This window comes from Porites lutea, chromosome 6 (genome assembly GCF_958299795.1).
Source record: "Porites lutea chromosome 6, jaPorLute2.1, whole genome shotgun sequence".
Classification (NCBI taxonomy): domain Eukaryota; kingdom Metazoa; phylum Cnidaria; class Anthozoa; order Scleractinia; family Poritidae; genus Porites; species Porites lutea.
The window spans coordinates 5,728,056-5,745,609 of record NC_133206.1 but is presented as its reverse complement, the minus strand read 5'-3'; the positions used below and the strand labels follow the sequence as shown (position 1 = coordinate 5,745,609).

The window sequence follows — 17,554 nt, the reverse complement described above, 5'->3', positions numbered from 1 at the left end:
CAAGATTTCAGCTTTAAAGGTCAAATGAACCAAAAAATTGAAATTTTTTTTTTTTTCGCTTTACTTTCACCAGACTAAAAAGAACCATCCTAAATGAGATGTGGGTAAAGATTTTTCTTCCCAAGCCTTTATAGAAAGATAAAAGATCAAAATCCGAGCATTTCCAAAGACTTCACGAAACTGGACTGGAGACTATACGAGACGTCAATGTTGGTCTTCAGGGCGGAAAAACGCTCTGCGCAAGCTTCTTTAAATCCCGTCTCGCAGGCTCAAGGCGGGCTTTTCTGTTTGTTGACTGTGTTTGTTTGTGTCGTTCCGTGAATGTTCTGACTGAGACTGAATGAAATACACGAGAACAAATGTTTTCTCCTTGTAAAGCCTTTTCATTTGTTTTTGTTGTTGTTGTTGATGTTTTTCGTCCTTGTCTATCCTGGCCGGTTAAAGTGGCATTTTGTCGAGTTTTGCAATCGTAGGTACTATCCACTAAAGAAGAATTTTTCTTTTAGTTTATAGTACCTACGATTGCAAAACTCGACAAAATGCCAGTTCAACTGGCCAGGGAAGACAAGGAGACATTTCAGTTAAAGGTATGTTAGCTTTGTTTTGTTATATTTTGACTTCTGGACAACTTTAGTTCATGGGAGATTCCACGACTCATCCCATTTTGTCCATGTTATTGAGACACACTACGTCTGGGCCATCTGTGGTCTTAGTCTTTTATCGGCCTTCAGCTCGTAGTTATTGGACTGATATATCCCACTTGGCGGAGATCTTACCAAAAGTTGGCAGTGGTGTTGCTCACTGTGTCAAGCTTTTGAAAAATTTGAGCAGATTTGCTGAATACATTTTTCGAAAGTAGAGAAAATTGCGCAAACTTTACTTAAGCCTCTGTGAATAATTATATCAACTTGTCAACAGAAAAACATAACGCTGAATGCTACCGTGGGTACGCGAAAATATTGCGCTTCTGTTCTTATTGATTGATTTTAAATGCCCAGAAGGTCCGCTTTAAATACACAGCAATGCTTTTCATTAATTGAACCTTTTGAAAAATGTATTAAATACATGTGATGTTAAATAAAATTTCGGTCTTAGCGAAATTTCCATCACTTTAACTTGCAATCCACTTCTCAACAAAAGAACAGAACTCTTTATGCTAAAGCAGGGTCGTGAAAATAGTTCATTTGATTTCTTATTTAAATTTTGTTCTTTGTTTTAATAAATGCCAGAAGGGCCCGGTTAGTACAATTAAAAGTTGACAAAAATACGAGCATTGTATTGTGTTGGGATGGAAATAAGCTTTAAGAATTAATCACCTATTCATTTAGAAAAAGTGATATCTTAATACATGTATGCAAAGCTACGCTTCATAGGCACTCCCGTCAGTCGACGTCTCAAGCATAAACGTTAACCCATTCTCAGTTCATGCAGTTAATCAACAAGTCTTATAGCTTTGATTATGAGTTTCAACCTACAACTTTTTCTGTTGTTCTTGAAAACAACCCTGAGGTATGGCTTGCTTGGTTTTACCCCAAGTATGTTCCTAGATATTCTCATAATAATTTTTCTTTACAGTAGCCTGCATAACAGGCACTTAATGAGCCAAGCAAGGCGAACGTGGCATTTTGAGCGAAGCGCAAGACGAGGGGAGGAGAAAAATGAAGCGCCTGTTACCAGGTCCATTTTTCTTGCTCTTCCGCCCACCTACGCCCACAAGTACTGAGTAACGGCGATGATGTCAAAAGGACCCACGAAAACACGATCTATTACTCGAAAATTGTCACCTTAATTTCTGGCTACTGAGAAACACGGACAGCAGCATAAAACGCACATGGATAACAACTACCAGGGCAAAACTCACCTTCAATAATGTAAAACTCAGTGCAGCAAAAGTAACATTTGTTCAGTCAGTTTAGTTTAGTTATGCCCAAAAAAACAGCGGAGAGGAAGAAAAGAGGGAATACCTGTTATTCAAACAAATTCCATGGTCACGTTTCACATTATGACGAGCTTATGAGTCGTGTTTGGCCTGTCAACATTTAATTTCGAAAAGTTAGTAAAAGAGACTTAATATCCAGACCTAGTTGGAAGCAATCCAAGAACATCTTTCCTCTTAAGTAATAAATTTAAACATTTCTTTTTTTTTCCCTTTATTTCTGGAACGTTTGGAAATAAACGAAAGCTTCTCGAACAGCATCGTCACAAGAACATGACTGCTTGACGGCCATTTTGTTTCAGACAAACATGCCAGAATCTCGCAAGAACAACGCGTCATCAATTAACCAATTGGAACGCAACGTTAATGTGCTGAACGTGGGAAGAGCCAGAACAATGGAGTGATAACAGGCGCTTTATTTTCCTCCTCTCCTCGACTCGCGCTTCGAGTAAAATGCCAATATTATCAATGCTGCGTTCTGATTGGTTGAGCTACTACTAGGCTATATGTTACAGCCCACTAGTAACCGTCGCTAATCATGTATGACATAAATGTTGCATAAATTAAAAAAAAGAAAAAAAAAACATATGTAGTTTCCGCCGACCAAAATTTCCGTGCCTCATGTTTCATGCCCTTCCAGTTTTCAAAATGTCGGTGTGTGCGACTTATTTCCATCGAGCAATTGAGAGTTCGAGATTTTTAAAATCTGTTTACTCTATACCGAGCAAGACAAAAATGTTTTTACAAGGTTTTGGAGGAAAGGATCCATGATCTTATGCATGCGCAAGCCTGACAAACAACTTCTGAAATTTTACCAAGGTATGTATCAGCTACGCCATGTGAAGTATCCCTTCTCCAGCACGCCAGTCCTGCCTGTAAAGTGTCGAGAAATGCTGCCTTAAATCAGAACAAGAAGATCTGGACCTTAAAACATGATCCAGATTTACATGGCTTTGCCTTACTGAACATGACCTCTGAGCAGCTGGGAGCTATTGCTTTGCAAGATCCCTTTATACGATACTACGCTTCGGCATATCTTCAAATCACCCAAGCAAGCAGTAAATCCTTTGACTTGTACAACAATATAACCGCTGGTCAGGAAATCACGGAACTATCAGAATATCTGAAGTTGTCAGCGTTTTTTCAGTCGGCTCTAGAACCTGCAATTGGCGTAAGTATATTGTTTTGTTATTCAAAGACCGAGTTCAACTGCATAAAACCTTAAGTCAGATGTAACTGCTAACGTCTGACATTCAATCAAGGGTTGAACCGGGCCGAACGACATTTTATATGCGCTGGTGATGTAATAAATTTGATATTTAAATCTTAAAATGGCCTCCGTGATGTCAGTGTATTGCCAGATTAAACTGGTGTCAGAGGGGCCAACTTAGTTGACGGGAACAATATCGTGTTCCTTTGCTGGGAATTTTTGAATTTAAAATTATCTTTTTTCATGCAAATTCTATACAAAAAATGTATTGTTTTGTCAATTGTGCATGACTGGCCCACCGTGTTGTCTATGTTGCCTGACTGTCTATGTTAAATTTCCTGTCGTAAATTGTAATCATCGATGCCATTATTGAGACAACTGGTTTCCTTTTTCTTTTGACGCAATGAAAATTAATGACAGTAGTCAGTACTAAACATAGTAAGAAATTCTTAGCCCAGCATCAAACTCAAGTCCTTCGACAGTGTATCTCTCTAAAAAGCCTCCCTCACGACCCTACCACTACTACACACCGTTCAAATCTTGAAACTGAAATCCACTTTAGTTTCCCTAGTTTCTTTTGAACTTTAGGTTGTAAAATTAGAGTTGTTTACTATGATGACTCCGACCATTTATGGATAAGAAATATGAAAAGCTTGTTTTTATTATTATTATTATTATTATTATTGAAGTGAATGTCGATCTACTTTCGAAAACGTGGCAATATAACATACGCCTAGATTCAGCTCCTTGTGCTATTTTTTGCATTGACGTACCGGGTGTGTGTGAATTCTTTTTGCTTATCTCTACACTGGTGTACTTAAATCCCAATGAAACTTGCAAGATGAGATAACATGTGTCGGATCGATAATCCAAAAGATTTAAATTTAAAGTAGACGCCTACAGTGGGCGTACATTGGGCTATACGTTGTAGTGGTCTAATATATTTTGGAGGGTATTATGCTTATCTCACTTTTTGCATACTAAGTGTATAACTACTCCTATCGCGCCCTCTGGATCTTCCGTCCGATATTTTGCCTCTTTGACGGAGACGATGAAAACTAATTTTTAATTGGGCTGTGCCGGCGGCCCAATAATCAGACAGCAAATAGACTTTGATGTTTTTTACCATTAGGAGTATGCTCGGCTGCCATCACGATATGAAGCCTTCGTCGACAATAAGCCCGAGTGGATAAACGACAAGCACTTTACTCAGCAACGCCTGGCAGGCCCCAATCCCATGTCACTGAAGCGGGTGACAGTTCACGGACACGGTACGTCTCTACCTACGCGACCAGTTGTAACTTAAACAAAGTGTATCTTCAAATCTCTTCTCAAAGGGTAATTTTCTGCGTAGAGGACGTTTAAACGATGTGGGTTCTTTAAAAGTTACCTTCAGTAGAAGGATAGAGATGGAAAACTTTAATCGTCAGAACTCAGTGCCAATGAAGTTAGCAAAATAAATGGTACTCGATCGGAGACTTGCTTTCAACACACTTAAACTTTATAAGGAACATATTAGGACATCCTATTAGCTAGGTATAAGGTACTTTCGTTAGGTATTGTTATAAATGGAATGATCGGGCTCAATTTCTTTAAACTCGCTCAATCCATCTGTATTCGTTGTTGAAAGAAAGAAGGAATTCAAAATTTATCTGTCGTCTGTAAAATCAGGTCATGTTTGATCGTTTCTCCAAGCAGGCACGAGTAGATCTATATTATCCACTGGAGATCTCCCGCTTTTGTCCCACAACTGGAGAAAAAAAGATCTGTTTAGTTCTGTTTACCATCATAAACCCTTCATTAATCAAACTTGACTGGTCAAAATGGCAAGATATTGGCCTCGTTCTTTTTTGCAAATTTCTGTTTGACCACAACTGGATCGGTCCTTTGAAAAAGCAAAAAATTGGGCTTGACCAATTTCTAGGTCATCGTAATCTTATTCGCTTGTACAATAACACATATATTATAATTCTACCTTAATTGATTTGTTTCGTGTAGAAAAGAGACGATGCACAGTAAAAACGACTGACGGAAGATGGTGCCATTTCCCTTTTACTTATCGTGGTAAAGTCTATCACAAGTGTACAACAAAAGACCATCATAGACGTTGGTGTTCAACGAGTCAGAAATATATCTTCAAAAATAATTTTGGAAGATGGGGAAACTGTCAAGGTAACAAAAGAAACGTTGTTAATTGTTACTCTAATTTTTATTGGTTGCTACTCACTTTATATTTCATATTTAATTTGTGTTACGTCTCCCTCTTCCTTAGGTACTGAAGAACAGGGAATGGGTAAGTTCAATTTGTTTATTTTATTAGTTAGTGGTAAGCGCTAATAATATATAAAATTACAAACCTCATTCTACTGAGCCATACTGTTAGGGGCACCCAACGACTGTTTTCTGTAAAATAACTGTGCGGAGAAGCAAATATTGCCTAGAATTTTCTATTATAGGAGGGCTAAAGTCACTGGCTAAAACGTTCTAGATGACCGTTCCATTCATGTACAAATTTCGAAGCCTATCTAATAAATTTCCTACGATTTTCTGAAGTTTAATTTTCACATTTCACTTCCCAAGTTAGGCTATTTTTCGTACAAAAGAGGAAACCTAAAATTTTCAGATTAAAAAGTGTGATGGAGAGAGGAATGAGAAAATTTCTCACTTTCGTAATACGTCAAATTGCATCTAAAATTTTCGGGAAAATAATACTCAAGCGCTTGTAATTTCGAAAAGACTCAAGTTGCCCTAGGATGACAAAACAGAAATTTTATAGCGCTGCTTAGAATGCATTTCTAGAGATCTAAAAGTACTCTGCACAGCCTAAAAAGTGTTTTCAATGCATTTAGGAGGAAACCGCCGTTAAGTGCCCTTGTGCTGTGCTTCTTCCCCTTCCATCAAGTATTTTTTGATGCTATGGAGTATATTATTGGCTCAGAAAATGTAGTATTCTAACTATTTCTATTTATTCGAAAGCCATGTTTGACAGTTTGTTTGCCTACAAATAAAAAAATGTTTATGTCTCTCAGTCACTGAAGGAGTTTTGTTTGTTTGCTTAGAAGAGCACTGACTCCTCTTCACCAATTCAGCTTCAACATATGTTATTCGGCAGGGAAGGGCTGTGAGCAAGGTCCAAATTATTGATCAAAAGAATATCACGAGATAAATCGGACAATTACTAGCCGGAAAATCACTAGCTGGGATGTTACTTGCCGGAATATTACTACAGCTGTAAAACTACTAGTCACGAGCAAAAGAGGAGCTAGCTCACTCACTCTTGTCACGAATTTGTCTGGAAAAGTACTTAAAAAGAAAAAAAGGTTTAAAGGCTTGTTTATATTGGAAAGTGCACTTAGCTTATCCAGCTAGTTTACAGGTACTCCAATCAAATACTTAAAAAACAAATAATTTAAACATAACATAACAGGAATAAAAACCCCAACTGGCGGGAGGCAACCGGTTGGCTATTTACAAGCGTGGCTCAGAGGATTTGAATTTGGGACGACCGAGAACAAATCCAGCAAGTGGCCAGAGGCGCGGGCTCGAACCTGGGACCGCGAGATTACGAGTCCAACGCGCTGACCACTCGGCCACGCTGCCTCCTTGTAGCCTCGACTTCATTTAAGGTTGGGGTATATATATGAGACAAGCTGTGATCCTCAAAGTCGTCCTCTTGGTCTCCAGGCTTAACACGCCCTGCGAATTTGACCCTCCTCCTCCCTTCCTCCGCCTCTTTAATTCTTAATGTTACTTTCATCTTACTTTGGGTGCCTTTTCCTCGTGCCTTCAACTTTGCCATCTTACGTGGCCAAAATTTTACCCAAATATTTCGTTGTTGCTCATTTCTTTAGGCGCTCTTGCACACAAATCTTGAGCGGATGACCCCGAAATTTAGGGTATAAAAACAAGCGGGTAAGGAGGCACAATTACCATATCTTATACGAAAGCTTTTTTCCCGTGCTTTCAGACGACGAGGACTGCAGTGTCAAGACCACAAAAGGTGAATGGTGCTATTTTCCATTTACCTATTATGGAAGGAAATATACGAAGTGCACTAAAGATGATCACATTCGACCGTGGTGCTCAACTACAAAAAACTACAGAGGCAAATGGGGAAATTGCAAAGGTAAACCCTCGCGGAAGACGCATGTCTTTTCCCTAGGTTTGCGCTAAAACATTGCTCTCCATTTACTTTTTTCCTAATCTACCTAAACTTTTCACATATTAGCCAAAAATGGATTTAAAGTACTGTGAGGTTGTGACTTTGCTGATACTTAACTTCTAAACAAGTCCCCTTAAAAAGTGTCAAAGAGAATCGTCCCTGTTTAATTAGTACAGTCAGTGATGGGAAAAATCTGCCAACCCGTAGATCGATTTCACTTTCGTTATCAGTGGCTATGCAAATTTCTGCGAACATAAAAAACGTTTTTACTAGAGAAAAGTGTTCAATTGCCACTTGGATTATTTTTGACACTCGATCTGCTTGGTTGTATTATTGGTGAGGTAAGTAAAATGTAAGGAAATGAAATTAAATGAAATAAAACGAATTAAAAATTAAACCGTTATCCGTAAACTAGCCATCACCTCATTGAGGTAAAGACACTCTTCAACTGATTTTGGTTTTGTTCTTTGCAGGGAAAGAAGAGAAGAGAGGAGAGCAGCGTGGTAGGTACACTGAACGACTGCGAACGATCCAAAAAAAATTTAACTTAAATTCTAACACTCGCGCCAAAACCTGATGGCTCATTCTTGGAGTTCCAGGAGCAATTTGAACTTGCCAGGATTTACCAGGTTACCAAGGCCGGAATTCTTACCTAAACAGATTGGAATTGATAGATCTATTCACTTCATCGTTTAATTCTACCACAACGATTGCGACGATTAAAATCGTGTTGAGTTATTAAAAATACATAAAAGCATTGAAGATACTGCTGATACTTCAGCCTTGGCGATTCAACTAGTCTGCATAGTTCACTGAATTGTACAAACTTCGCTTCAGCTTCACTTTTTTGACATTTATCTGCCACCTCATAGATCAATTCTAATGGAAAACCCTCGGACGCAGTTACTAATCTTCGCTTTACTAGTTTAAAAGCAAATTAAAAAATAATAATTATATTTTTTTACATTACCTTACAAAAGTCTTTTCCGTATTAGGACAAATAGGACTTGACTGGAGGGAACTAAAGGCAACATTGAATCCCACCTTTGAATGGAAAAAAGCGGTGCAAGCAGCTCTAAATACAGAAGACTCTTTAGAATCAGTATGGATATATATAGTCCTAATACTTTGAGATAAAAATTTTCAGTCAAACTACACTGAATGTATCGCTAATACTATTTTAATGGATCTGATTGCAATTTCATTTTCTCACTGGATGGAAAGGTTTTGATGAAAATTAAAATGAATAACTAAATAACGTTATGACGACAAGAAATGTGTGAATGGCCGCTCATTGATCGTCTAAGGTGCGGAAAAACGGGCAACAAAAAATGCAACTTGTCATGCAACAATGCTGCAAAAGGAGTTGAATAGCGATGTTGAACGTTTTACCAGCCCTATCAAACCTGTCTTACAACAAATCAGGTTCTCAGAACAAGTTTGAAAGTGGGTGGTAAAACCGGCGTGCAACATGGCTTTTTAAATTGTTCTGCAGCAATGTTGCATAACAATTGCACGTTTTTGTTGCCCGTTTTACCGAAGCTTATTATAAGCAATACTACGCAAAACGGAAATTGATTAATAATGCTTGTAGACAATTAATATAAAATAAATAAAATCATATTGTTAAATCCCGTGAAACATAACAGCTACTCCCAATTTATCGGTAAAATACAATAAATATATAAAAACTAATTAAATCCCACCTTGTATCGGTTGAATAAACCCGATCAATTTCATTTACCCTCAGGTAAAGACTGCGTAGTTGTATCAAGGTTACATAAAAATCTCCGGGCCTCTTATTATCAAACAATACATAACCTAGTTAGCCTTATGTTGCATGACAAAAACATGGGGGGGAAATTTTAATTAAAATTTATACTCTGCTTGTATTCAGCTACAAGCGTAACAGAGAGTCCCTTTATGCTATTTGACCAGAGGCCGCCTATTTCCAGCCAGGTAGTTGTACTGGGTATTTATTTCGTTTAACAAATTTTAAGGACGGTGCCACTTGTGTTGCTTTGCAGGCTATAGATCAGGGCCGCATTTACGCTCTACGATATGAGATGTGTGACGACATGGCAAAATCACCAGATCTTACTGATAGAGATCCTCGAAGAAAAATGTGGAAATTTCTCTCTCCTATCGCTTTGTTTGCGTCTAAGGGGAATAAAAACGGTAAAAATGAGCTTGTTCCTGTGGCCATTCAAATGGATTATAAACCAGGTAAAATGCTAAACATGTGAGTGACTGAAAATGTCCAATACACTTAACTAAATGTAATGGGTAGTTTTCTGCAATACGGGGAAGGGATACGTTAACAGTATTTTACATCAGTTTTAAAATTATTTCCCCAAATGTAGTTGAAATTGCCGCGCATGCGTGTGTACTACGTAATACAAGATGGTTTGGCTCAGTGATCAGAGGCCAGAAGAGCTACCAGCTATACCTGTTCAGTTTTCGGAAAGCTTCCTAGCAATTCCTATTATCTATCACTTTTGTACAGGAAACTCAAACATCAGACTCTAAACCTGATTTCACTGTAAACAATATCACTTCTTCAATCTCTTCCAATAGTTTTTTTTTTTTACCATGTTGTTTTAGTTTTCAAGGACCAGTCAGTGAATATCCGTCGAAAAACCAGGATAAAAATTAAACTTGGGAATCTGGAAAGAGTAACTTCGGAAAATAAAGAAAATAAAATACAATAATAAAAAAAAAAGAATATACAGTTCCGCAAGGTCGATAAATATTCATAGCGGCTGTAAATATGTAGACGAGTCTCTAGTAGATTCATTTTACATCTTCATTTATCTATTTTGCAATGTGACAGCATGCCGGGTCAACTTATAGTATTATCACTGTATTCTTTAGATTCAGCCGTGCACACTCCTGAAGATGGCGGCAACTGGATGCTGGCTAAGCTTAATGTCCAAATCACAGATCTCGGCTACGCGCAAATCGTGGAGCACCTCGCAAAGGTGATGACATTAAAGTGCTGTACATATTTCATATTTGCCTGTTTCTAAGACTCGTATAATAATAATAATGATACTAAATGATACTGATAACGAATGTTACTGATAATGATAATAATAAACGCTTTATTTCTTGATTTTTTTCTTTTAAAGATTCATTATCTGATGGAGCCATTTTGTGTTATCCTAAAACGGACCTTTTCATCCCAGCATCCTCTTCATCAAATACTCAAGTTTCATTGCAGAGAAATAACAGTCCCAAACACATTTGGAACTCCAAAGCTTGTAGACGAGGCACAGTTTATGGATTTGCTCTTTGCACATGGCAATACCGGCACCGCAAGGCTTCTAAAAGACTCTCATAAAGTAGCCACATGGGAGGTGACAAATTTGAAAGAAGAAGTAAAGGTTTGTTGTCATGCTATCTTACTTTCTTTAGTTTCATCAAAAAGAGCTGTGAAGTGGAATCTAGCCAAATTCAGACAATGGAAGCTTTAATGAGCAGTGTGAGCAAACACAAAAGGAGAAAAAAGAACGAAGAAGTTTTCAACTGATTGCAATCGGGGTGTTAGAAAACTAGTTTTCCTCGCTCTAAAGGTTTTTCATCTGTGTTGTTTTATAAGTGTAGATGAATAATTATAATGCTTGGGAGACAAATTTGTTTGTCAGGAAGGTGCCATTTACAAATAATTTCTTCGCTGAGGGTAATTTCAGAAGTGAGTAAGGAAGAGTAATAAGCGATACTAAACTAGACTGCTGTGAAAGAGCTCCTTTAAATGCTTACAATCCATACATTTATATCAGCTATTTCTAACATCTCTTGACACCTAAATCTGAGCTTCATGCCTGCCTCAGAAGAAGCACAAAAATTCCCACTTTTTTAATGACATCTTTTTGTCAGAACAATTGCTTTTTGACTAAAACGTGGACTAGGCTAATTCATGCCGATAAGATTAAGGTCCATGGCCTAAAACGATTGTCAAACATTCAATTTCTATCGGAACTCGATCTGAAGTTACATAAAACTGTGCATAGCGAGTATGGATAGGAATAATTCTCTGGTTCAGTCAGCGACATGAAACTTCGACTCCTGGCATCAAAAAAGAAACGCTACCTTTTTATTTGTAAGAACTTCCCTATATGAAGGATTTAGTCTTTAGTTTTAGTTTTAGTTTTGATACTTTTTGCCAGTCTTGACCTTTTTATGTGTGTGGTGTTAATACACCTTAATAGAAACGTGGACTAGATGACCGGAGACTTATTCCATACTTTCCTTACCGTGATGATGGCGAGGAGATTTTAGGAGTAATCGATCACATGGTGGAGAAGTACGTCTCTTTGTAAGTATTTTCATCAGGCAAAGTTACTGGTCAGGAGAGTTGATAAAATTTTCTTTATACCTTTGCATATTAACACGTAAGGTGAAAGTTTTTTAAATCATTCATACAAAATATTTTTAAGTTCTTAACATCCTCACTTTTTCATAGAGTTTCTTCAAAAACATTACAAATCTACAATTATTGAATTCGGCTTCGTGTCATCTGAAGAATTATAAGGATCGGGTAGGGTGTCAGCCTCGGCGGATTCATAGCGGAGCTCTCGCGCACGAAGCGCGCGCTAGCGGAGCACTACGGGTAAGTAAATCTACCCATCCCAGGACATTTGGTAATCACATGACCGTACACCGAACGAACGAACGACCGTCCGTCCGCACCGCAGGCATACCAATGTTTAATCTCACACTTTCTGGCAAGTTTGGGAGCACAGGACAACTGATATTGTACACATATTGCACATCAATTTTGTGATCAATTGGCAGCTGTCAAAACAGGATATCCACTGACTAGTATCACCTGACCGTATCGCGGGCTCAGGTGTCCACCCATGAACATGAGTTATCCATTGACCGGTTACTAGTTTTCAAACGATCGCAGGCTCAAGCTTATTTCTTTTTTCAGACTCATATGAAATATGTTGTGTTTATGTGCCGCACAATTAAAAGTTTGATTTCAAACTGATCTCGGACGTGAAAATTCAGCCAGCTATTACAGGCAGGGAGAACAGTTGCTTTTGACTTTTCTCACCATGGTCTTGCGTTGGTCACGCTCTACGCCTAATTTTTATACCCTGATTGGTCAAAATTTGACAGGTGAGTTCATGTGGAAAATTTATGCAGCATCTTGAATCTTGTTTACTTTGACAGCTGAAGCTGACAGAGTTTTGTGTCAACTTGTGATGTTTTGAAACGTCTTTTTCTACTGGATGTACAAAATGAAATTCAGCTGCAATCAAGAGTCTACTGTTATTCATGGCTAGTTTGTTTATTGGGTTTTTGGTTGAGAAATACGTCGCTTGTCAAAGTTGGAAATCTGATTTCGGATGGCACTGTTTTCGTTTTTCACCTTGCTTGATGCGTAATAGAGGTCGTAAGAGGGTTAAAAAGTCTGAAGCGATTCTGGCCTTACTTGATAGCTTCCGGGAGCTGCATCTCGAATGGTAAGCCTGAATAATTATTGTATTTGATGTTTGTTTTTAATATCTTATTTAATGAAGTCGAGCGTAGTTTATGCATCTATTTAGTTTATGCGCGTTTGTGAGACTTGAGACAATGATCTGACCGAGATCAGGTTTGATATAAGCTAACAGAACTTTAAAAAGCCTTTAGAAATTTTCTCACCGCAAATAGAAAGAAAAAGTTCCAAAGAGTATTTCATTAAAATTCTGGCTGTAAAATAAAACTTTGAGCGATTTTCTTGGCTCGAGTTCATCTTTGAAAAAAGAAAACACCGGGAAGCGGGCTTAAAACATAAAGTTAAGCTTTAAACTTGAAGACTCAGGATTTTTAGAGACACTTAAATACTTGTCTTCGTGAATGAAAATTGTTGTCTCTGTATATGTTTCACCGAATTATATTTCATTATGGATTGTCAGTAGTCTCTCTTGCAATTATAATCGCTGTGCCGTTTGTTTTCAGTCCTTCATGAACATCGCTTGCAGGAGTTAACTCAAAACGCCGCGCGTAACGCTTTTGAAGATTGCACATCGTTATAAAACCACTAAATAAAAAATAAACTCCTTATTATGTTGAAGCGTAATTCTATTAATGTTCCTTCAACACTCCACAGCTCGCAACCGGCTGGCCGTATAGGTGATTTTGGAAAGTTTTTCTTAGCGGTTTCGCTAAAAGCCCACGCATTCTTAGATCGTCCTGAATATTGAATGAGCGCAATTTGTATTTCAAAATTGTGAAATACTGCTGTCCGAGGTCTGTATGATAAAAACAGCGCCTCATAGTACTATTTCACCTCAGATGGGATGTATAAAAAGTATAATAGGTTGGTTTACGCGCCCCCAGATTTTGTAAAGTAAACTTGTTGAACGCAAAAAATTCGGCCTGATTTGTTTCCCAAGAATTTGTTTTCCAGGCCTAATCTACTGTGATCAAGAGCCATTATGTCTCTTAAATGTGATCGAAGATGGTTCCTATTTTTTGGGTGTACATAGAAGGCTATCAACTCGATGTCAGATTTGGTTCACTCTTGGACTATTTGCAAATTATTTTTCTCTAAATTAAAGTAACTTAGCCCCTCCCTCGAAAGTCATATGAATGTGCTCTAAAGTTTACTGATTTGTGAAATACAAGTTTATTGTTTGATTTAATAAACTTATCAATGAGAGCTTCGCTTTTAGCCCTGGCTAAATCCATTTATTATGATACGAAGCCGAATTCAATAATTGTTTTATTATTCATTCAAAATAATTCCTAGTTTAAAAACAAGCTAAAACCCGCTTACCTACATTAATGTTAAGTTCATCTCGATAGTGCATGTGTGTGTCGAGAAGTTTAGGAGATAAAGGGCTGTTCAGGTTCTTCGATACTATGACATGAAGGAATACAAAACTTTGAATACAATTTTTTTCAAGGATTCATTAGTTTGAGGAAGTTACTGCATGACCAATAATAGCTTCATAATAACATAGCCAATTTTTTTTTCAGATATTATAAAGACGATAGAGCTGTCCAGGAAGACAAGGAACTCGAGGCTTTCCTCAACGAACTGTCTCTCAACGGAACTGGAGAGAATGGCGGAATTGGAAGAGTAAGTATCAGTATACCAATTAATATTAGTACCTTCATTGCGTACATTAACTCGTAAAGTGACTTTTAGAAAATCAGACAACTTTGGGTGCAATGAAAATCAAGAGTGCTAGCAGTCCCTCCAAAATGAATAGCAGTCCTTCCAAATTCCTTCGTAGTTTTATAGGGAAAGACGAACACGTACTTTTTCAGCGGGTGCATTTCATTTAAGATTTGTACAACGCAGTTACTCTGAAAGTGCTAAAACTTGCACTACTTCAAATTTACATTTAATCATAATCGTTGTCCGGCCTGACGAAAAGTTTCGATCACCACGTTTTTTTGGAGACGACCGAGCCTATCCGGACGATAATAATGGAAGCCAAGCCAAAGGGAATGGTTATTTTTTAGAGCTTTTCTGGTTAACCCCTTGTTGCTCATCAGTTTTGGTAATTTAGGTGTGTTTTATTGTCTATAAACTTTACGGTTTTAGGTGCGGTTGAGTAACAAATAGATAATGATTTCTTCAAGCTTGGCGACCAAAACGTTTCCGCGAAAACTGATGTCAAATTGTCGGGTACTTCTACATTCTTTATTTAAGCCACTTTCACTTAAATAACCGACAGATACAAAAGTTCCCTGCAAGAATTGACTCCAAAGAAGAACTCTGTGATGTTGTTACCCGGATTATCTCACACCTAAGCCTGCAGCACACCGCATGCAACTACCTGCTGACAGACTATGCCGTGTACATCCCTAATCTGCCAACGAAACTGTACAATGATACCAGAGTTAAAGAGGGTGAATTTTCTGTTTACCGACTCCCAAACAGGTTTACATCTGCGGTAGGCACAGCGTTCATATCTAAGATTATTAAACTTAAATTTCATTGCCCTTATTAAAAGTTTAACTTCGAGTGGATAGTTATGACTAATAGATCCCGAAAATATAAAAGCTGAGGCTATCGTTCGACCGAAAATTTACAACCGCGGCTAAATAACCAAGTAATATTATTCACGATATGACATAATGTTGACTTTGTTGAAATTATTTTGCGCCATCTGTGCTACTCTGCGAAAAATGACTTTTGATTCTTAGGTAACATTCTTTTTTACCTGTATTTAAAACGAGAAACTAAATGACTGGGGAATAACTAGAAAACGTACAAGCTAAATTAGCCTTCAGGCTCAAATAATGCCTTTGAAATTATCTGTGTCTATTTTTTTGTTCATTTATTAGTAAATTGACACGAAGAGCAAAATAATGATAGTCTATCCATCTATTGAAAAGTTGGTCAGCCAGGAGCTTAATGACTGTTTTTTTTTTAGATTATAATTTAATGAATTAAATTTAATACCGTAACTATACGTTTTTGCTGAAGCGATTTAATTTGTTTTTTTATCTTTTCAGATTGAGGCAAGCTTCAGCAACTCGTTAGCAAGTTTCCGCTTTGATTCACTGTTTGACTACGGCGACAGTCTTGAGGACAGTAAGGCCGCTAACATTATCAACAATCACTACAGCTACTTGATGCGTGTTGTTCAGCCCAAACTGCAAGAAAGGAACGAGAAACGGAAGGACAAGGATGACCTCACATATCCCTACTTCATTCCAAGATGGATTCCGAACGGAGTTCAGACCTAGTTCATTGGGGTTGCTTTTTTTGTGTCATTCTATGGGATGTGTGTGATAACAAAGGCACGCTTAGATATTAGCCCGTTAGGAGTGCTAATGCAAAACGTAAACTAATGTGACTTTCTATTTTGTAAAGATCAAGTTTAATTAAGATTAAAACACAACACGCGCAAGATTTTGTCTTGTTTTTGTTGAGGTTAGAATGTTATTGATCCCTTCTCTCAGATACCCTACTTCTTTTGAAAAACATGCCACATAGAATTGAAATTTGAAAATGTCATCGCTACATTTAAAAATATGTTTTGGAAAAGCGCGTGGTAATGAGGGGAAACGCGCTAACCCAAGTCTCCAATACTCAGTGCTATGTTATAAAATAAGAAAACGAGCAAAAAACAAAAAACCATGGATGACAAAATAAAAATAAAAGTGTGTTATGAACATTGCTGTGAAACTAGGTTAAAGTTAAAAGGTAAAGCGCCCTTAATTTACGTCGGTAGCTGAATCTAACTAACAAACCTGAGGTGAGGTAAGTTACGCTCATTTTACCCAGTGTTTACCCTTTTCTCTCCATCAGTGCTCCCCGCGCTCCGCCTGCTCCACCTTACCGGTTTTTTAAGCTACTCAAAGCTACTCAAAAATGAGAGAAGTCCAAACAATGATTTTAAGTCACTTCTGGGAGTCGAACTGGGGGCCTCTCGCACAGAAGGTTGTAATCTTGACCAACTGTCCTTGGTCGTAGCTTTGTTAGTAGATGTACTTAACTCCTTCACCGACTGAAATCACAGGTTATGCAGAGAAAACAGCCAGTGATTCATTTTTTTTTAAACTAGCAGATACCCGTAGCGAAAGATCGATTTTGGGGGATGGGGGTGCGGCGCTACGATATGCAAATGTGTCACTCACTCGCTAAGGTGGCGTCATCTCCGCAATTATAACGAGAACGCCGGATGCCAAAACCAAAAAAGGTGTGTGTGTGTGTGTGCACATGATTAGATCTTTCAAATAATTCTATAGTCAATTTAGGATATCCTCTCTCGACCTTAAGTTTGCCGAAAGCTTAAAAAATTTTGCGTGTACCTAATTGTATTGCCTATTAATCGTTCTGCTTTGCACATAAAAGCATTGAGAAGTTGAAAACTTTTGTTCAAAATATTTACTTCCCCTTCTAGAAGGAGATTATTCAAAGAATAACTCGATTTATAACTTCCTCTTCGGAAAAAAAAAAAAAGAAAATGTAGACATCCTTGCGTAAAACCCCTTGTTTGTCTGTGATGTGTTTTATCACTTGAGCAGATGCTTGATTCACAACAAGAAATCATTCAAGAAATTCAATGCTGTCGCTCAGTTCACAGGAAACTGACGCGTTACTTTAGCAAATTCAAATGGCATCTCCAAGCTGATTTACCACGCATCCAGGCAACCGCGCCTTTGCCATTAAAGCAGTATGGTAATCTCACCGCTCCAGTAAAATTTTCGACCTCACTGGTTTAAAATTTGACCTAGATTCTGGCGTTCAACTTTTCTTCAACGGCTGGACGTCTAAATTTATGCACGG

The 17,554-nt window shown here is 37.8% G+C and overlaps 2 protein-coding genes across 2 annotated transcripts in view; one reads left to right on the top strand and one right to left on the bottom strand.

Moving 5' to 3' along the window:
• The window catches only part of LOC140941804 (polyunsaturated fatty acid 5-lipoxygenase-like), a 46,970-nt gene that overhangs the window by 19,841 nt on the left and 9,575 nt on the right, over positions 1-17,554 (bottom strand). The gene's annotated exons all lie outside the window — the stretch shown is intronic.
• Positions 1,444-16,156, top strand: LOC140940860 (polyunsaturated fatty acid 5-lipoxygenase-like). The gene is made up of 14 exons (XM_073389830.1): positions 1,444-1,509; positions 2,756-3,107; positions 4,279-4,417; positions 5,145-5,318; positions 7,114-7,295; positions 7,793-7,811; positions 8,313-8,410; positions 9,336-9,534; positions 10,183-10,289; positions 10,440-10,694; positions 11,520-11,626; positions 14,284-14,386; positions 14,991-15,209; positions 15,775-16,156. The coding sequence occupies exons 1-14, from the start codon at positions 1,460-1,462 to the stop codon at positions 16,006-16,008; spliced, it is 2,238 nt and encodes a 745-aa protein (XP_073245931.1). The 5' UTR covers positions 1,444-1,459; the 3' UTR covers positions 16,009-16,156.

Excerpts from the sequence above, each read along its gene's own strand:
- LOC140940860 (XM_073389830.1), top strand. The coding sequence starts at position 1,460 with ATGAGTTTCAACCTACAACTTTTTCTGTTGTTCTTGAAAACAACCCTG. Across the intron at positions 3,108-4,278 it reads CTCTAGAACCTGCAATTGGC|GAGTATGCTCGGCTGCCATC; the intron begins GTAAGTATATTG and ends TTTTACCATTAG. Across the intron at positions 9,535-10,182 it reads TCAAATGGATTATAAACCAG|ATTCAGCCGTGCACACTCCT; the intron begins GTAAAATGCTAA and ends TGTATTCTTTAG.